Source organism: Callithrix jacchus, chromosome 3 (genome assembly GCF_049354715.1).
Source record: "Callithrix jacchus isolate 240 chromosome 3, calJac240_pri, whole genome shotgun sequence".
Taxonomy (NCBI): Eukaryota; Metazoa; Chordata; class Mammalia; order Primates; family Cebidae; genus Callithrix; species Callithrix jacchus.
The window spans coordinates 114,681,492-114,703,311 of NC_133504.1; the positions used below are offsets into that span (position 1 = coordinate 114,681,492).

The 21,820-nt window shown below is 39.8% G+C and overlaps 1 protein-coding gene across 2 annotated transcripts in view; it reads left to right on the plus strand.

Annotated features, from left to right (window-relative positions):
- The window catches only part of PLAC8 (placenta associated 8), a 25,340-nt gene extending 9,156 nt beyond the window's left edge, over window positions 1-16,184 (plus strand). For both annotated transcript variants that reach the window (XM_008993058.4, XM_078366940.1), the window contains exons 3-5: window positions 889-1,013; window positions 12,071-12,192; window positions 15,907-16,184. In XM_008993058.4, coding sequence (XP_008991306.3) covers window positions 889-1,013; window positions 12,071-12,175 — 230 coding nt within the window. In that variant the 3' untranslated portion in view covers window positions 12,176-12,192; window positions 15,907-16,184. The remainder of the gene's footprint in view (window positions 1-888; window positions 1,014-12,070; window positions 12,193-15,906) is intronic.
- Window positions 16,185-21,820: the final 5,636 nt, after the last annotated feature.

A 21,820-nucleotide genomic window follows, 5' to 3' on the forward strand; every position in this document is an offset into this window, starting at 1 on the left:
CATTGTCTGGGGTGATGACTTAAGCTTCTCAGGACACTAGTTCAATATCTGGCAAATCAAAGTGAGAATTAGACCACATTGGTGAAACACTCTAAAGATAAACATTTTAACCCTCTCACCCCTAGTATTATTACCCAATTAAATGAAGACACAAGTTCTAATCAAAGCTTAATTGCTTAATAGCAGATTTTCTTGAATGTAGATCTGATCTAATTATTCTCCCCTCTTAAAATGTTTCAGTGGTTCCTCATAACTCTCATGACACACTCTTAAAACTCACAGTTTTTCATCATCTTGTCCCCAACCTGCCTCAACCCACAGCTAAATCCTCACCCCATCCCAGGGCCCCAGCCATATTGAATAAACACTAGCCTTTGCCAGGTTGTGCCAGATTATCTCAGAGGCTCTTTTCCTTTTTGTCCACCTTTAAAACATCTAATCATCCTTCAACAGTCGGCTCAAGCAGCATTTCCTACTCAGGGCCTTTGTAGGACCCATTTTTCTGGGTGACCTGTTGGCACCTTAAGCAGATTTCTGTTGGAGAACTTTCCCTATGATCTGCCTTCACTACAAGACTTGAGCCAGGGGCACTGTCAGAACTGAGGATAATGTCTGGAAAATGACTAAGTTTTACTGCATCAATGAACAAATGAATGAAGACCGAATTATGAAAAGAATGATATACTTTACAAAGAGGTGGTCATTCCTGAAATGATTTGGAGGTGAAGGGAGACACTAATGCAAAGCTGAACACTGAAGATGGATTTTGCAGCAGGCTGTGTGGTCAAGGTCCCATGACCTGAACTGCCATTTGCGAAAGCAAACTAAACTTTCAGCTGTGGTGGGGGCAGAGTGGAGTAATGTGTACCCTTGGTTTCATGTGTCTAGGTCTCTGTGGCACATTTTGTTTCTGGTGCCTTGGGTGTCAAGTTGCATCTGACATGAATGAATGCTGTCTGTGTGGAACAAGCGTCGCAATGAGGACTCTCTACAGGACCCGATATGGCATCCCTGTGAGTCTCTTACGACACCATCTCACTCAAATATGCAACCACATTCACAATAATTATTATAAACATGGAGATCATTTGATGTATACATCTTCTGAAATTGATTGAGAAGAGTTCTCTAGCATATGCAATCTTGCATTCAGTCGTAGCAACAGATCTGGTTATGTGACCTCCTTCTAGGTTCCTGCTGAAAACTTGAAATAATAAAACTCATTTTCAATGCATGTCATACAATGGAAGAGGACTGTTTAGGATCTACTGTGCCCCACATGCATTACACATATTATCTCATTTAATCCTCACATCATCTCTGTAAAGCGGGTAGATCCACACCATTTTGCCGAAGAGAACTTTGAAGTTTTCAGAGGTGGAGTAATTCGCCCAAAGATACTCTCTAATAGTAGAAAAAGAGTCGATACTCAATTCTAACTGTCCATTCATGTACTTTCCATTACACCGAGTCCACTTTATGTAGGTAAGAGATTATATTACTTAGGGTTCTCCTAAGTGCATTAAAAACAGAACCAATAAGATGGGAGTGAATGTGTGTGTGCTTGTATGCATGTGTGTGTGTGCACGTGTGCATGTGTGTGTGTGTGTGTGTGCACATATATATACAGGCATGCCTCAGATATACAGGTTTAGTTCTAGACCACCACAATAATACAAATATTGCAATAAAGCAAGTCACATAAATTTTTTGGTTTCCCAGTGCACATAAAAGGTATGCTAATAATACACTGTAGTCTATCAGGTATGCAATAACATTATGTCTCAAAAAACAACATATGTACCTTAATTTTAAAATACTTTATGGCTAAAAAATACTAATAATAATCTATCTGAACCTTCCACAAGTCATGTTTCTCCCTGTAGAAGGCCTTGCCTCAATGTTGGTGGCTGCTGACTGCTCAGGGTGCAGGATACTGAGGTTGGGGTTGCTGTGGCAATTTCTTCAAATAAGGCAACAATGGGCTGGGCGCGGTGGCTCACACGTAATCCCAGCACTCTGGGAGGTCAAGAAGGGAGGATCACTTAAAGTCAGGGTTTGACACCAGCCTGGCCAACATGATGAAACCCCATCTCTTCTAAAAATACAGAAATTAGCCAGGTGTGGTGGCAGGTGCCTATAATCCCAGCTATTCAGGAGACTGAGGCAGGAGAATTGCTTGAACCCGGGAGGCGGAGGCTGCAGTGAGCCAGGCTGCATTCCGGTCTGGGCGACAGAGCAAGACTCCTTATCAAACAAAACAAAACAAAACAAAAACAAAGATCAAATAAGGCAACAATGAAGTCTGCCTCATTGACTGTTCCTTTCATGAAAGGAAAGATTTCTACGCTGTTTGATAGCATTTTACCTGCAATAGAACTTCTTTCCAATTTGGATTCTGTCTTCTCAAACTTGTTACTGCTTTATCAACTAAACTTATGGAATATTCTAAATCCTTTGTTGTTATTTCAACCATATTCATAGCATTTTCACCAGTAGATTCCATCTCAAGAAATCACTTCCTTTTTTTTCTTTTTCTTTTTTTTTTTTTTGAGACGAAGTCTTGCTCTGTCAGGCTGGAGAGCAGTGGTATGATCTCAGTTCACTGCAACCTCCACCTTCCAGATTCAGGCAATACTTCTGCCTCATCCTCCTGAGTAGCTGGGACTACAGGTGCGTGCCACCATGCCCAGCTAATTTTTGAATTTTTAGTAGAAACGGGGTTTCACCATGTTGGCCATGATGGTCTTCATCTCTTGACCTCATGATCCACCCACCTGGGCCTCCCAAAGTGCTGGAATTACAGGTGTAGCCACTGGGCTCGACCTCAAGAAACCACTTTCTTTGCTCATCCATAAGAAGCAGCTCCCATCTATTCAAGGTTTATCATGAGATTGCAGTAATTCAGTGACATCTTTAGGCTCCGTTTATTTTTATTTTTATTTTTTCTTTTAGGCTCCATTTCTAATTCTAGTTCTCTTGCTGTTTCTACCACATCTATGGTTACTTTCTATACTGAAATCTTGAACACCTCAAAGTCATCCATGAGGAATAGAATCAACTTCCGGACAGGAGTGGTGGCTCAGGCCTGTAATCCCAACACTTTGGGAGGCCAAGGTGGGTGGATCATAAGGTCAGGAGTTCGACACCAGCCTGACCCACATGGTGAAACCCTGTCTCTACTAAAAATACAAAAGAAAAAAAATTAGCTGGGCATGGTGGTGGGCACCTGTAATCCCAGCTACTCAGGAGACTGAGGCAGGAGAATCACTTGAACCAGGGAAGCAGAGGTTACAATTAGCCGAGATCACGCCATTATACTCCAACCTGGGCAACAGAGCAAGACTTCATCTCAAAAAGAAAAAAAAAGAATCAACGTCTTCCAATCTCCTGTTAATATTGTTATTTTGACCTCCTCCCAAGAATCATGAATTTTTTTTGTTTTGTTTTGTTTTTTGAGACAGGGTCTCACTCAGTCTCCCAGGCTGGAGTGCCATCTTGGCTCGCTGCAGCCTCTCCTCCCACGTTCAAGCAATTCTCCCACGTTCAAGCAATTCTCCCACCTCATCCGATGGAGTAGCTGGGCTGTAGATGTGCACCACCTCACCCAGCTAATTTTTTGTTTTTATTGTTTGGTAGAGATGCAATTTTACCATGTTGGCCAGGCTGGTCTTGAACTCCTGATCTCAAGTAATCCACCTGCCTTGGCTTCCCTAAGTGTTGGGATTACAGCTGTGAGCCACCATTGATGGCTGGGTATGATGAGTGTTCTTAATGACATCTAAAATTATTAATCATTTCCACAAGATTTTCAATTTACTTTGCCTAGATCCATCAGAGGTATCACTGTCTATGGCAGCTACAGCCTTCAAACATGCTTTTTTTTAAATAATAAGACTTGAACATCAAAATTACTCCTTGATTGGCTGCAGAATAGATGTTCTTCTAGAAGGCATGAAAACAACATTAATCTCTTTGTATATTTTCATCAGGGTTCTTGGATGTCCGGGTACATTGTTAGTGCACAGTACTATTTTGAAAATAATCTTTCTTTCTGAGCATAGCCCTCAATAGTGGGCTTAATATTTGGTAAACAATGCTGTCAACACATGTGCCATCATCAGGCTTTTTGGTTCCATTTATAGAGCACAGGCAGATTTAGCATAATTCTTTTTTTTTTTTTTTTTCTCATAGGGTAGGGGAAAGAGAAGTGATTAATTAGCATAATTCTTAGCGGGGCTAAAATTTTGCAAAGAGTAAATGAGCACTGGCTTCAACTTAAAGTCACCAGTTGCATTATCCCCTAACAAGAGAGTCAGCCTGTCTTTGGCAGCTTTGAAGACAGGCATTAACTTCTCCTCTCTAACTATCAATTTCCTCGATGGCATCTTCCAATAAGGCTGTTTCATTTTCACTGAAAATCTTTTTGTGTGTGTGTGTAGCCATCTTCATCAATTATCTTAGCTAGACCTTCTGGATAACTTACTACACCTTCTCCATTAGGATTTGCTGCTTCACCTTGTGCTTTTATGTCATCTTTCCTCTTTTAACTTCAAACTTTTCTTCTGCAGCTTTCCTTTTTTTTTTTTTTTTTTTTTTGAGACAGAGTCTTACCCTGTTGCCAGGCTGGAATGTGGTGGTACAATCTCAGCTCACTGCAACCTCCACCTCCTGGGTTCAAGCAATTCTCCTGCCTCAGCATCCCAAGTAGCTGGAATTACAGGCATAAGCCTCTACACCCAACTAATTTTTTTTTATTTTTAGTAGAGATGGGGTTGCACCATGTTGGCCAGGATGGTCTCTATCTCCTGACCTTGTGATCCGCCTGCCCCAGCCTCCCAAAGTGCTGGGATTACAAGCGTGAGCCACAGCACCCAGCCTCTTCTGGAGCTTCCTTCACAGAACTGAAGAGCGTTGGGGCCTTGCTGTGTGTTAGGCTTTGACTTTTGGGAATGTTGTGGCTGGTTTGATCTCCTATCCAGACTACTCAAACTTTCTCCAGATCAGCAATAAAGTTGTTTCGCTTTTTTATCATTTGTATGTTCACTGGAGTAGCATGTTTAATTTCCTTCAAGAACTTTTCCACTGCGTTTGCAACTTGGCTAACAGTTTGGCCAAGAGGGCTAGCTTTCATCCTCTCTCTGGTTTCAATAAGTTTGCCTCACTAAGCTTAATTACTTCTAGCTTTTGATTTAAAGTAGGAGATGTGTGACACTTCCTTTCATTTGAACATTTAGAGGCCATTGTAGGGTTATTGGATGGCCTAATTTCAGTATTGTTGTGTCTCAGGGAATAGAGAGGTCCAAGGAGAGGAAGAAAGATAGGAGAACAGAACAGCTGGTTAGTGGGGCAGTGACAATACACACAACATTTATCAATTACACTTGCTGTTGGTATTAGTCCATTCTCTCATCACTATAAAGAAATACCTTAGCCTGGGTAATTTATACAGAAAAGAGCTTTAATTGGCTCATGGTTCCACAGGCTGTACAGGAAGCATAGTGGCACCTGCTTCTAGGGAGGCCTCAGGAAGTTTACAATTATGGCAGAAAGCAAAGGGAGAGCCAGCACTTCACATGACAGGAGCAGGAGGAAGGGGGACAGAGGTGCTACACACTTTTTGGTTTTTTTCTGAGACAGAGTCCCGCTTGTTGCTAGGCTAGAGTGCAGTGATGCAATCTCGGCTCAGTCCAACTCTGCCTCCCGTGTTCAAGTGATTCTTCTGCCTCAGCCTCCCAAGTAGCTGGGACTACAGGCACGCACCACCATGCCCATCTAATTTTTTTTTCTTTGGATTTTTAGTAGAGACGTGGTTTCACTATGTTTTCCAGGATGGTCTCAATCTCTTGACCTCGTGATCTGCCTGGCTTGGCCTCCCAAAATGCTCGGATAACAGACATGAGCCACCATGCCCCGCCTGTGTTACACACTTTTAGACAATCGGATCTCACAAGAACTCACTATTGCAACACAGTACCAAGGGGAAAATCTGCCGCTATGATCATTCAACTCCCACCAGGCCCCACCTCCAACATTGGGGATTACATTTGACATGCGATTTGGGTGGGGACAACATGCAAACTATATCATCATCTTATATGGAGATGGGTGCAGTTCATGGTGCCCCAAAACAATTAAATAGTAACATCAAAGTCTACTGATCACAGACCCACAGACTGCCATAAAGGATATAATAAGAATGAAAAAAATTGAAATATTGCAAGAATTACCAAACTGTGACACAGAGACATGAAATGAGCACACGCTGTTGGAAAAATGGCACCCACAGACTTGCTTGATGCAGGGTTGCACAAACCTTTAATTTGTAAATTGCAGTGAGCCGAGATTGAGCCATTGCACTCCCACCTGGGCAACAAGAGCAAAACTCTGTCTCAAAAAAGAAAAAAATGTATAGCTGATTATAAAATCACCTTTTAAAGAGGACCAAAGTGAGACAATTGTCTGCAGATGACAAAAACATTTTAGGGCAGCTACAGTTAAAGCCACAATTGACAAGGAAATTTACTTCTGTGGCACATAGTAATTTAACATAATTATAATTATTACTGATAACATATACTAAGTCATATTAGAATTATAGCAGTTTTACATGATTTTGGAACACATACCAGTAACACATTTACACAAACATAGACCAAAGAAAGCCATTCCATATTTGACAATGCTTCCTCTATGATTTTGTACCAAATAAGCTATTTTGGGACTTTAGAGGACCTAATATCTAAAATATTAGGTTAGAAAGACATTAATTTGATTTTGGAAAGTTTGTCAAATATCAAAGGTTTAAAACAATGGATGTCATAAAATAGAATCCCAAGTCACCATAAGTCATTCATTTGGGAAAAATAACTCCAAAAATTTTTTTAAAGAAAACCTTTACTCTATAGAAATTTAGATTTCTAAAAAATAAAAAGAAAAAAATCAATAAAGAAAACCTTTACTCTGATAGAGGAGACCACTCTCCAAACAAGACTCAATGAAGATAGCATAAAGCCAACGGGATCTGTCTCTTCTCTCTCTCCTCCTTTCTCCTTACCATTTACCCAAAGGAGAAAACAAAACTCTTTCATTATCTTTTAACATCACATACAAACCATCTTCAAAAGAGAAAACCAAATTTTATGTTCGCATTAGTGCATCTTTAATGTTAAAGCTAGTTTTTACCTAAAATTTTGCATATCTATCGAGTTTTAATTAGTTTGACTATAAGGTAAGATTTTCATAAACTTTTTAGAATGCTTTACAATTTTCCAACCAACAGCAGATCCATTTTCTAAGAAAACTCTGTTATTTAGACACATGGGCCCAGATTCTGGCCCCACATGTGTATGATTTTAATGTTTTAACCTATGAAAAACTAATTTCTTTTAGACCTTGGCAGACTTGTTTATACTCACAGAATTTTTTACAAGATCAACCCTTTACAAATCCTTTTCACTTTGCTTAACCCTTCAGTTTTGTCCCATTACTCTTTTAGGTTAAGACAGTCTTTAGCCGGGCGTGGTGGTTCACGCCTGTAATCCCAGCACTTTGGGAGGCCGAGGCGGGTGGATCATGAGGTCAGGAGTTCAAGACTAGCCTGGCCAAGATGGTGAAACCCCATCTCGACTAAAACTACAAAAATTAGCTGCGCATGGTGGTGGGCACCTGTAATGCCAGCTACTCTAAAGGCTGAGGCAGAATCACTGGAACCCAGGAGGCAGAGGTTACAATGAGCCAAGATCGTGCCACTGCACTCCAGCCTGGGCAACAGAGTGAAACTCCATATCAAAAAAAAAAAAAAAAGACAATTTTTAAAACCCTCTGAACTACACAAAATTACATTCCCATTAACTAAAGCCATATTCCTATGCCTCCTTGTAATCTTTTACTAAAATCATTCCCTACACACCTAGTACGTAAAACCGTTTCTCCAGTGGTCTCAATGACATGTTACAACATTAAAACTCTTAGCAACTTTTATTTTTAGTGAAAAACCTGATAAGTAAGAAATTTTAATTATGCACTAGGGGTGGAGCCTAGGTCATTAGACAGAAATGAAGATAAAGTCTGACTCTTTTTAGCATAGCTCCCAGGCATAGCTCTCCATATGCCCCAGGCCTTATCTATAATCTAATGCTCCAAAGTAAGTAAATCAATTTTCAAAAGTCAAATAAACAATTTAACCTAAAAGCATTTAGCAAAGCTGATATCTGACCTTAATTTAGACCAAATGTTTACATTTTCAAGATAATTTATTTTACCAATAATCTTTAAAACTGTCTATTTCCAAAAGTTTACTAAAGCCACATGAAGAAAAAGGTATTAAAGTTTCTATTTTTCTAACAAAATATTTGATTTATGCATTTATTTTTCTAAGCCAATTAATCAGAGCTCTTTTATATATAAACATCACTCTCTCTCTCTCTCTCTCTCTCTCTCTCTCTCTCTCACATGCATGCACACACACACACACACACACAAAAACACACATGTAAATACAGACATACAGAAGATTCGGCACTTCTAAGATTTTTTTCATTTGCCAGTTTCTTGATTGGATGACTGGCTTCGGGGTGGAGCCCTTGGAGGAAGAGGGCCAAGAAAGCATGCATTTCTAGGGCTAAATAAGTAGCAAATAAGCAGCTGAAGGCAAAGACGGATCTCCAAAATTGAAGGTGCTATTTTATACTGGTTTCTAGATCCCCAAAAGCAGGGAAATACTATGGGAGAAGGCAGTGTAGTGCTTTTAACTGACTGTACATTTCATTGCAAGGCAACCCAAGCCAATCAGCCCAACCTCATGGGAGTCTCATCTCCCACTGGGGAATGGGGATGTTTTCTTATCTTCCAGGTGGCCAGGAGCATGCTTCTCCGATCCAAGTGTGCAAAGAGTCAAGTACCCCTCCATACCTAGTGTTAGCCATCCCTTAAAGTATATTTCCTGCCTAGTTATTACACACCAAAGCTCTCTCATAATGCAAAGTAATTGCTGATACCTTCAAAACTCAAAACCATCAGATAACACAATGCAAAACAGCAGAGACTTTGATTTTGAGAAGGATCTATCCACTTTTAATTCCTGGGATTTCAGGAGGAAAACAGTGGGGTGTTTTTTTCCCCCAAAACATGGTCTCTGGCGCCTCCTCTGTTTTTCCCAGTGAGTCCCAGGCTATCAGAAGTTACCTTACTTACGGCCTCTCATGTGTATTAAGGATGACAAGACAAAGAAAAAGGAAAAAAATAATTCAGTCAATTGAGAAGAAAAAACCTTTTTTCAGAAAAACAAGTCCCAAGAAGAGGAAAACATAAAGGCCTTTTAAATATACTTATAGCTTGTTTATCCACTTTTAATTAAGCTGACATTTAACCATAGTACTCTTTAAAAAATAAATCCTTGCTTCAGCCATGCCAAGCAGCCAATATTTCTGGTTTCTGAATTTTACCAAAGGTAACCTCCTAGGTGCTTCAGGGACATGATAAGCACCTGTAAATCTTTTTTACAAGATTTACAGTCTCCACAAAGGTAGTTCAGAGAAAGGAAAATTCAAGAGGGGAAATCAGAAGCTATCCATTGTGGCGGGGGAGGGACCTCAATAAATGGCAAACCAGAAAGGAATCATTCCAGAAGCCAGCAATTGAACCCAGGTTACCACCATCAAAAGATGAAGCCTTAGCTACTGAGCTATACAGCATTGAGCAGTTTCGACTGCTTTTTCCAGGAGGAGCCTAGAGACGCCAATTTTGAGCTTACAAGGCTTTTAACTGCTCAAGAAAAAATTTTAGGACTAACTGACATGAACTCCCAAATTCCTGTCCTCTGGAGGGTAGAAACCAAAAGCAAGTGTCCCACATGGTCACAAGGTAAAGGTCTTAAGGACACAAAACAAGACGCAGAAATTTCATACAGTATTGACTACCATATACCAAGTAGGAAAAATAAGTTACAGGATAGTATGACCTCACTTTCAAAAAACAAAAGAGCTCCTGAAATGCCAAACTCTATATATGTCCATAGCTGTATCTTCCTCTAATCTATATTTTTATGAGTCAGAGGCATAGAAAAAATATAAGGAAAGCAGATACACAGCAAATTACTGATAGTTCATCTCTGGTAGTGACATTGGGTAGAAAGGGGTTAGATTGTTACTTTTCGCTTAATATCGTCCTGTGTTTCAATTTGTCATAAAAATTTTCTATAGCATTTAAGTTTTTAAATTTATTTTTATTTTTCTTTCTTTGCAGGTGCTTTGAGACTAATGTATTAGAGAAAATTTTATTATTATTTTTAAACTTTGTTCACAAGTGCTAACTGCCAGTAAGCATTTTTTGCTTCTGTAATTCACAAACTGGTAAATATTTTTAAATAAAAGTATAAAATAGTTTCGGCTGGGTGCAGTTGAGCATGCCTGTAGTCCTAGCCACTCAGGAGGCTGAGGTGATGAAGCTGCCTTTGCAAAATTATGACTGAGACTGACAGAGCTCAGACTTAACTGACTCCATCTTGCTCCTAATCTCCAAGCTGTCCTTGTTCATTCCTGGGTGTAGGCTGAACTAACTTTGGGAGAAACTTAGTTTATGGTTTAAACAAAAACGTTAACAGCCCCCAAAGCAGACTTCCCTCCTGCCTGAGAACTAGATTGCCTTTGTAGGAATAACATTAGCCACAAGATAGCTTAGGAGTCATGAAGCTGGAGGTTCTGACCCTCCCTCAACTGCTCCGAGATGAGTGCTTGATATAGTTTCCAGACCCTGCACTTGATGGAGATCAGGGTTCATCTGGTGCCCTGCCCATAACTGGGTTCCGTTTCAGGTTTATTAAGTGCCAGGAATTTAAATGCCACTTTTTTCTGATACAGCTTTAATTTGTTATTTATTTATTTATTTTTATTTTATTTATCAAAACCCTGAAACAAAGTGTTTTTAAAATCATCTAATTTTACAAAGTAGTCCCCGAAAGTTTCTTCCCTGCTTCTTCTTCCCTAGACCTGATGCCTTGGGAATTTTCCTTTGTATCTCCAGAGCACACACTTGTATTGCTGCTTCTTGACTTTTACTTAGGGGCATTATCTGTTAACTTCCCACTATGGAAGATGAGAATTTAGTTCTGTTTTCTCCTCCTCCTGCACCACACACATGCACCCTCTACCCCTACCCTGTTCTTTCCAATATAGTTATATGGTTAATTCCATATTCAGTGTTTACATGATGATACCTATATTTGTTTTATTCAGCTTCAGAGCTGAGTCATACAGTAAATATGATTGCTTTTCCTGCTCAATTTTGTTTTTCCTGGTATTAGTCATTATTGGTTTTTTTGTTAGCATTTTTCTTCCATTTACTTATGAGTCCCTTAACCCCAAATTATTTGTCAGTTTTCTTTTTTTTTTTTAAAGATGGGGTTTCACCATATTGATCAGGCTGGTCTCGAACTTCTGACCTTAGATGATCCGCCCGCCTCAGCCTCCCGAATGAGCCGCCGCGCCCGGCTATTTACCAGTTTTCTAAATCTATTCCCTACACCTTCAACACATAGATGTTTTATCATTTTCATCTTTATAATGAAATTGCTTCCTGTCCTATTACCCTTTGACTAGCTGCCTTTATTCCCAGTGCTTAGCTCTCATCCTGGGATCTCCCTTCACCATAGCCCTGGAGATTCCATTAGCTTCTCTGCTGTGTTAGACTTCTGCTTCTTATGCCCGGTATCGTCCTCTTTTTTGGTTTACACCGCATTTGGTGGAGCACATGCTCTGGTAACTTACTGTGACAGGAGGTCCGGGAGAAAACAGTTTTGAAATTCTACTTCCTAAAGCTGTTTTACTCTTATTCTTGATAGTTTGGTTGGACATCTCCTTGCATTTTCAGCAATGTAAAGTATAGAAAAATATTTTCTGTCATAAAAAGAGACAACAGTTGTATGAAAAAGCAAGGTAACATTTTCCTAAATGTATCCATCCAGACTCTGAATCTGAAATATCAGTGCCTTCAGCTTCTCTTCAAGATGTGGCAAGTCTTAACTCTAAATAGGTGGATTTGATGTTTTTATTTCTTTTTGGTTTTCAAACAGGGATCTATTTGTGATGACTATTTGGCAACCATTTGCTGTCCTCATTGTTCTCTTTGCCAAATCAAGAGAGATATCAACAGAAGGAGAGCCATGCATGCTTTCTAGCTTTCTAAACACTGATGGTGAGTCAATGCAGTCATTCCTCTTGGAATATGTGGGTTTTTAGAAATATAACTAAAGACTTTGTAAATTATTCATTGTTTTGAATAATCAGCAGTAACAGTTTCTTAAGTTCCTGAAGTGCTATCATAATGTAAAGATTGGCTTTGATTTCTTCTTATGAAGAAGATAGCTCTATACTTTGAAACCATATTTTAGTAAATAAAGGAATGGTGAATTTTCTAAACTTTTCAGAATTCTGGTGATCTATTAAGGAAGAACTTTTACTTGTAAAATACTAGAGTATGGTGAGATACAAAGACATGTTTCCTGCTAAGACAAACAAGTTAACAAAAGGAACTGGTAAATATAAAATAGAAGAGCAATGAATATAACATATTATATGATATTTGGATTGATTGTGGCGTAAAGCATCTATCATAGCAAGGTGAGGTCAAATAGAAAATTTCTGCTGGAAAAGGTGAACTATGAAATAGGTGAACATAGAATTTAGAATATTTGGAAATGTTACATAGAATTCACCATCTAAAATTCAGTAAAGTCATTTTCAACTAATTTTTCCCAGGACTGTCTATTGAGGATGTAGTTAAGTAGAAATCAACATAATTTAGTCAGTCCCCTGTAGAATATATCTTGAGTATGGGAAGAAAACAGTTTTTCTAACCTTTGCAATACCAATTTCCTTCCTGAAGTGATGAGGACTCTGTATAGGTTAATAAAAATAATACTTGGAAGATATGTTAAAAAATGTTCATTTACTTAGTAATGTGTCAAGGATCTAGGATCAAGTATCGAGTATACATTATCTTAGAAAGTAATATATCACTGTATCAATATCTAGGACTATGTAAGATACTGATACGGTGTTGTGTTGAGGGGTGGGCAAGATAATAAGCTAGTCCCTCCGTCATTACAGACTTTATGCTCAAAAAAATGGGGATTAAACAAACCCCTAACTAAAATGCAGAATTGAATTAATGCCTATAGACAAAGTGGTATTTCATGTTCAGAGGAGAAAAAGATCACATCTTGTAAGATGTGTGAGTGACAGTTTCTTGAAAGAAGTAATTTTTAATTCTAAAGAAGAAGTGTGTATTAGTTCACAACCAGTAACAGGTGGCACTCAAACTGTGCTAGTTCAAGGATTTAATGAAGACTGATTACAAAGGTGTGGGTGGGGCATTGTAGGTAATTGACAAGGGATGGTGTCAACTGACAATGGCCCCAGGGAGGAGAAGAGAGATCAGTTACCTGAATCCTTAAGGAAAGAGCTGTGTGAAGAAGCCTGCCCTGAAAGAAACAGTATCCTCTCCAGAGAGGGTTGTGAGCAGCCCAAGGCAATCCACATAACCGAAAAAGTACCCTAACCTCACTTTCGGATGTCCTTCTGGGCTTCCCATTGGCGGAACCCAGCAGAAAGGCAGAGGGCAACAAGGTGTCACTGTAGTCCACAGGTTACCTCCCAGGGCACACAGCAGGATGGTCAAGGGAATAAGTGAATCAGGTGGGGCAAACAGAGGATCACTGACACAAGATGTTGTTTTAATTAATAGAAATGGAGGCTGGGTGCGGTGGCTCACACCTGCGATCCCAGCGCTTTGGGAGGCCAAAGCAAGAGGATCGCTTGAACCCAGAAGTTCAAGACCAGCCTGAGGAACATTTGAAACTCCATCTCTTCAAAAAAACACAAAAATTAGCTAGGCGCAGTGGTGCATGACTGTAGTCCCAGCTCCCTGAGAGGCTGAGGTGGAAGGATCACTGGAGTCTGGGAGGTAGAGTCTGCAATAAGCTATGATCACACCACTGCACTCCCACCTCAGCAACAGCAAGACCCTGTCTCAAAAAAAAAAAAAAAAAAAAAAAAAAAAGAGAAAAGAAAAGAAATGGAATGTTGCTTCTAATCAGCAATGTTAATGTTAATGAAACTAAAAAGGCAAAAAAAAAAAAAAAGGATAAAATAGCTCTATGATCTTAGGTCCAATGTGGCTAGAACATATGACATAAATAGAAAAATAACAAACAATAAAAGATTTTAAAAAGTGAGTTGGGGACTTAGCATGCAATGTCATGGATACTAAGCTAATGACTTGGTAGGAATTAGGAAGTTATTGCAGGCTTGAAGTAAATAAATAGAACCATACTTTAGAAATATGAATCTAAAGCCAGGCATGGTGGCTCATGCCTATAATCTTTGGGAAGCCAAGGTAGGAAGATCACTCGAGTTCAGCAGTTCACCACCAGCAACCAGCTTGGGCAACATGAGACCTCGTCTCTACTAAAAAGTAAAAATAAAAATAAGTACAATTTTTAAAAAATAAATATTAATCTAATACCAGTATATAGTACGAACTGTACAGGATGAGGCCAGAGCAAAGATGTGGAGTTAGACCATTCCAACACTGTTTACTTAAATAAATACATGAAACAATTTGGATCAAATATCTACCCACACACTCATAATAAGGAGTCCTGGTAGCTCAAATGTTTTCTTTGACCTCAGGGAAAATATCTCACTGAATCTTTAGATGGGTTTGAAGTAAAATGCCTTGGCAATCCTGCCTCCTCCTCATCAGCTTGGACCCTACAGCACTCACTGGCAATAAAACCTTAGATATGCAGATATCGAAGTGGGAGAAACAAGAGAGAAAGAGCAAGGAATAACATGATTTATGTGAAAAGAGATTGAGACGAAGGACATAGGAACCAACTGGAAAATCTCCCCATAGTCCAAACTGGGCACTTCGAGGAACAAAATAAGGTTGTGTTAGATTATAACCTGAAGTGTCAAATATCTAAGAGTTTATACTGACATAAATGATTGAATAAAATTAGAAATTTGAGAGAAAAGGTATGTGTTGAAAGCAGGGAAAACTGAGAATTTTGAGAGCAAAGGAGTGGCAGGAGAATTTCTGTATAGGGGAAGAGACACAACTCACATTCAGAACTCTAAATATTTATGTAGAAACTCCTTGCTCAAGGCTATCAGAATTATTCCCCACTCTGAAGTGGGGGTTTGCATAGTGACTTCCTTCCAAAAAGTACAATATGAAAAGTACGGCATGCAGGTAAACTCTCTATACTGTATGGAGTAACTCCATGGCGGAGAAACGTGACACAACAACCTGAGCCAGGTAATCAGTGTCACCATCATTGGTAATAAGTCAGACTGGTAGTTTGCACCCCTGATTTGTTATGATGAGAGTGGCACTTTACCTTTGTGGTCTTCTTCCCAAAACCTCATAACTCCAGTCTAACCACGAGAAAAACATCAGACAAATCTAAACTGAGGCACATTCTGCAAAATTCATGACTGCTCCTCCTGAAAACTGTCAAGGTCATCAAAAACAAGGAAAGGCTGAGAAACTGTCACCATTTAGAGGAGCCTAAGAGAATGTGTCAATTAACTGTAATGTGGCATGCTGGATGAGATGCTGGAACAGAAAAAAATAATTGGGTAAAAGCTGAGTGATCTGAATATAGTATGGGCTTTGATTAATAAGAATGCATCCGTATAGGTTCATTAGTTGTGACAAACCTACCATGGTAACGTAAGATGTTGACCAACAGGAAAATTGGGTGCTGGATACATGAGAGCTCTCTGTACTATCTTTTCAACTTTTCCATAAATCAAAAATTGTTCTGCAATTAAAAGTTTATTAAAAATTACAAGCATACATTGAGAAAATTCAAAACTATTCTTTGTATGTCCTTTATAGGTGAAAAGTTCTGATTGAAGCAACAAAAATCAGCAGACACCTCTTCAGCTTGAGTTCTTCACCATCTTTTGCAACTGAAATATGATGGATATATTTAAGCATAATTGATGGCAAGAAAAAAGTCAAATTTTTGATTTTTTTATAAATGAATCTTGTCCCTGAGCTTAGCTAAATGGTCTAGCTTAGTTTCTCCTTGCTTTCATATTATGAAATTTCCTGGCTTATAAATTTTTTAATTACACTTGAAATATAAGCCAAATAAAAGATTTTACTGACAAGATTCTTCATGCTTCTTTGTTCTCCTTAAAATGTCTTTTTCACTAGTTAATTCCAAGGGTCGGTCTCATAATTTTGTTCTCATATTTTGGCTTCTCTTTTCTTTTTTTTTAAATAGACTTGGGAGTCTTTCTGTGTTGCCCAGGCTGGTCTTGAACTCCAGGTCTCTAGCAGACCTCCCATCTCAGCCTCCCAAGGTGCTGGAATTACAGGTGTGAGTCACTGCACCGGGCCTCATACTTTGGTTTCTTAGCAGGAGATTTTGGTTCACAGTAACCCAGCTTGCTTTCGTCTAAGAACTTTAGATGAGAGGGGAAAAAAAAAATAGGCTACAGATAACCATTCCAAGGCAGTTATGGTACATTCAGCCAACATTTTGCTTCTTCTCATGTTATCTGTTAGTATTATTAATGCTGACAAAGCAAGATTTTATGCCCCCCCCGCAAAAAAAAAAAAAAACCATACCAAGCTTTACTTTTCAATTGCACACCTGAGGGTGTTATTTATTGTGTTGGTTGATTTTCTTTCCCTTTTGAATATAAGAAAACTTCAATGATTAAATTCAGTGACTCAATTTTGGTTAAATATTGATGGGTTAAAGTGTGAAATGATTTTTTTTCACAGTTCTTATTCTATTTGATCCATCAGCATCATTTTGCCTGATGAAAATGTACTTCCTAATTTCCCCTAGTTCTCCTCCTACACTTCTGATTCCATTGCATTTTGGGGGGCAGGGGAAGTAAGAGGCAAAACTATTTGTCTTACAGATTTATTGTGAAATCTCGGTGAGACAAAATGTCAAAGCACCTGGAACTTAGTAGGCACTCCACAAATTTAAGAACTCTGCCCCTCCCTCCACTTACCCTATAGATGTGGGTTTTGCAGGGTTCTAGCTTGGGTCCACTCCTTTCACATCTCACATTCTTCTTAGATAGCATCATCTACTCCCATGTTCCAATTGCCTCTTAGGACCCCAAAGTCTGTAGTTGTTTCTCTGTACTTCTAGTTTCTCCCTTACTATTGAGCTTCAGAATGTCTCTTTTGCTGCCTGTGAAAACAAGTCCATCTGGATGTCCCCTAGACCTTGTCTACCCAACAGGTCCAATGATGTCACTTAGTTCAAGGTGAGAAATCCAGGTACCAATGACCCCTGAATTGCCTCATCTCACCTTCCTCCCTTTCCATGACATTCAGTCAGGCACCCACTCTGTCACCGATACTCGAAAGCCCCAAGGGGTGATCTGTTTTGTTTGCTGCTGTATTCCCAGTCCCTAGAATAATGCCTGATACCTAGTAGGTCCCTACTCAATGGTTTATTGAATGAATTAATCTGTCCTCTCCTCTTTCCTGCCATAAATGTAGTCCAAACCTTATTATCTCTTTGGCAAATCATGTTCATACCCTCTAAATTAACCTTCCTGCCTCGAGAAACTCCAGTTCCCCTTGCCTTCTCTCCAGTCCATCCTATACACTGTGTACCATGAGTTAAATTGTGAATTTTATAAAAAGAAAAAGACCCCAATATTTTCCTTAGTTCTTCACAGTATAGCCTCATTTTACCTCTTTAACTGACTCTCCTGCCAATTCTTCACTCATAAAATTCCCAAACTTCCCTGCCTTCAACATACATACTTTTTTAATATTTCAAATTCCAATTGTTCATTGCTGGTATATAGGAAAGCAATTGACTTTTGTACATTAGCCTTGTATCCTACACTCTTGCCGTAATTGTTTATTAGTTTCAGGAGACTTTCTGCATGTGTTTCTATATGGACAATAATGTTGACTATGTTCACTAATGTGAACAAAGACAGTTTTATTCCTCCTTCCCAATCTGTATAAAGCTGTTATTTCCTTATCTGGTCTTATTAGCTAGGATACTGGTATGATGTTAAACAGGAACCTGAGAGTAAACATCTTTGCCTTGTTCCTGACCTGGGGGAAAGCAGCTCATCATTAAGCATGATGTAGGTTTTTGTGGATGTTCTATATTGGATTGATGAAGTTCCTGGCTATTCCTAGTACACTGAGCATTTTTGTTTGTTCTGATTTTTAATTAGAGACAGGGTCTTGTTTTGTTGCTCAGGCTGGTCTCAAACTCCCGAGCTCAAGGGATCCTCCTGCCTTGTCCTGCAAAAGTGCTGGATTACAGGCATACCTGACCTACTGAGCATTTTTATCTTAAATGAGGGTTGGATTTTGTCAGATGCTTTTTCTGTACCTATTAATATGATCATAGTTTTTCCTCTTTAGTATGTTGATGTGATCGGTTACATTAATTGATTTTCAAATGTTGAATCAGTCTTGCATACCTAGAATAAATCCCCCACTTGCTCATAGTATATCATTCTTTTTACACATTATTATATTTGATTTGCTAACATTTTGCTAAGGATTTTTCCATCTATGTTTATGAGAGACTGTAGTTTTCCCTTTCTTGGAATGTCTTTATCTGATTTTGGTATTAGAGTAATGCTGATCTCCTAGAGTCAGTTAGGATGTGTTCCCTTAGCTTCTATATATATATATATATATTTTTTTTTTTTTGGAAGCTATTGTAGAGAATCGATATGATTTCTTTCTTAAAAAAAAATTTTTTAAGGAAATATTTCTGGGTCAAAGGTTTATTTCTTAAATGTTTGGTAAATAATCAGTGAAGCCATCTAAGCCTGGTGCTTTCTATTGTAAGAGGTTATTAGTGTATTGATTTAGTTTAATAGGTATAGGCCTATTCAAATTTTCTATTTCTTCTTGTGTGAGTTAACACAATTATTTTATATTTATTTTATATTGCCCAGGTTAGTCCCTAACTCCTGGGTTCGAGTGATCCTCCCACCAGGTATGAGTCACACCACACTAGCCAATAATACCAAATCTTTGCAAGCATAAACACTCACGTATCCTTACAACAGTCTCATAGGTATAAGAGTTATAAGCAGATGAACTGTATTCATAAAGAAATAGGCCAAAAAGCTAAATGTATAAACATATATCATATGATTGGTAACTGTGTGCACTCAACTTTATAACTCTGGTCATCTGAAATACCAAGATGGGTAACATAAGTCTTTTGATGAAATCAGTAAGAATGCGCAGTAAGTTATCATCACACACACATTTACCCAAAGAGCCAAGATCTCAAAACGTCTTATCTTTCACAAATACAGATATACAAAAAGGAGATCTTTTACTGAGGAAGTTGCAGTGATTTTACATACATGCACAATGCTTACACGAATTCAGCTTTGTGATAATGTACTTTCATGGAGTCAAATCTGCAAAAATGCATAAAATGAATTAGAACTTTCTAAACATCTTTACACAATTTATACCTTCGTTATTAAAAATGGAGGACTTGAAATTATAGGGAGCTAAAAAAGAAAAAAATTAATAAAAAATATAAATAAATAAATAATGGTGGACTAAGGAGGCTGGGCACAGCAGCTCAAGCCTGTAATCCCATCACTTTGGGAGGCTGAAGTGGGCAGATCACTTGAGGTTAGGAGTTCGTGACTAGCCTAGCCAACATAGTGAAACCCTGATGCTATTAAAACTATAAAAATTAGCCAGACATGGTGGCAGGTGCCTGTAGTCCCAGCTACTCAGGAATCTGAGGCAGGAGAATCACTTGAACCTGGGAGGTGGAGGTTGCAGTGAGCCAAGATTATGCCACTGCACTCTAGCCTGAGTGACAGAGCAAGACTCCATCTCAAAAGCAAACAAAAAAGCCAGGCGTGGTGGCTCACACCTGTAATCCCAGCACTTTGGGAGGCCAAGGCAGACAGATCATGAGGTCAGGAGTTTGAGAACAGCCTGACCAACATAGTGAAACCCATCTCTACCAAAAATACAAAAATTAGCCGGGCGTGATGGCACATGCCTGTAGTCCCAGCTACTCGGGTGGCTGAGGCAGGAGAATAGCTTGAACCTGGGAGGCAGAGGTTGCAGTGAGCCGAGATCATGCCATGGCCCTCCAGCCTGGATGACAGAGCAAGACTCCATCTCAAAAAAAAAAAAAAAAAAGGACTGAGGAGACAGAGCAAAATGGAGGAATAGAAGAAGGCTCCAGCTCTCATCCCCCTCCACAAAGACACCAATTAACACCTTCATAAGGTATTAAAAATCAGGTGAGTACTCATAGTACCTGGTCTTAACTTCATAATGCTGAAAGAGGCACTGAAGAAATAGAAAAAACAGTCCTGAATCACTGACGCCTCCTGTCCCACTGCAGCTGTGTCGTGGTACTGAAGGTACCTCTGGGTACAGGGGAAGGAGAACCCAGCAGTTGTGATGCATTGAACTCAGTGCTGTCCTGTTAGGGCAGAAAGGAAAGCCAGACCAAACTCAGCTGATGCCTGCCCACAGAGGGGGCATTTAAACCAGCCCCAGCCAGAGGGGAATCACTGATCCCAATGGTGTGAAATTGAGTTCCTGCACACCTCACCACCGAGGGCTACAGTGCTCTGGGTCTCTAAGTAAACTTGAAAGGCAGCCCAGGCCATGAAGACTGCAGATCTCAGGCAAGTCCTAGTGCTGAACTAGACCCAGAGACAGTTTACTGGGAGGGCAGGTGACATACTGAGACACCAGCTAGGGCAGCCAAGGTGGTGCTGGCATCACCCCTCCCTTAAGTCCAGGCTGCACATTCCATGGCTCCAAAAGAGACCCTTTCCTTCTGCTTGAGGAGAGAAGGAAGAATAGGGAGGACTTTGTCTTGCATCTTGGATACCAGCTCAACCGCAGCAGATTAGGGCACTGAGAAGAGTCGTGAGGCCCCCATTCCAGGCCCTACTTTCCAGATAACATTTCTAGACATACCCTGGGTCAGAAGGAAACCCATTACCTTGAAGGAAAAGACTCAGTTCTGGCAACATTCACCACCTGCTAACTGAAGGTTGGCAGGACCCTCAATAACCCGTAGTGACATTTAGGTACTATGTCAAGGATCTTAGTTGAGCCTCTGAGACTTGTTGGCTTCAGGTAAGACTCAGCACATTACTAGCCTTGGTGGCAACAAGGCAAAACTCCCACTGTTTGAGAAAAGCAGAGAGAAAAGTAAAGGGAGCTTTGTCTTGCACCTTAGGTACCAGCACAGCTACAGTGTGTAGAGCACCAAGTGGGCTCTTGGAGTCCCTGATTCTAGGACTTGACTGTTGGACAGCATTTCTGCACCTGCCCCAGGCCAGAGGGGAGCCCAATGCCCTGAATGGTGAGTCCTACGCCAGGAAGCATTTACCAAAAGCTGATTTAAGATACCTCCATCCGGCGGAGCGCAGTGGCTCATGCCTGTAATCCCAGCACTTTGGGAGGCTGAGGTGGGTGGATCATGAGGTCAGAAATTCGAGAACAGCCTGGCCAACATGGTGAAACCCTGTCTCTACTAAAAATACAAAAAAAAAAAAAAAAATAGCCAGACATGGTGGCAGACACCTGTAATCCCAGCTACTCAGGAGGCTGAGGCAGGAGAATCACTTGAACCTGGGAGGCAGAGGTTGCAGTGAACTGAGATCGCGCCATTGCCCTGGCAACAGTGCATGACTCTATCTCAAAAAAAAAAAAAAAGATACCTCAGTCCTTAAGGGAATATTAGAGGTAGTCTGGCAGTACATCTCATGGCCTGGGTTGGCAGTGGCTATGG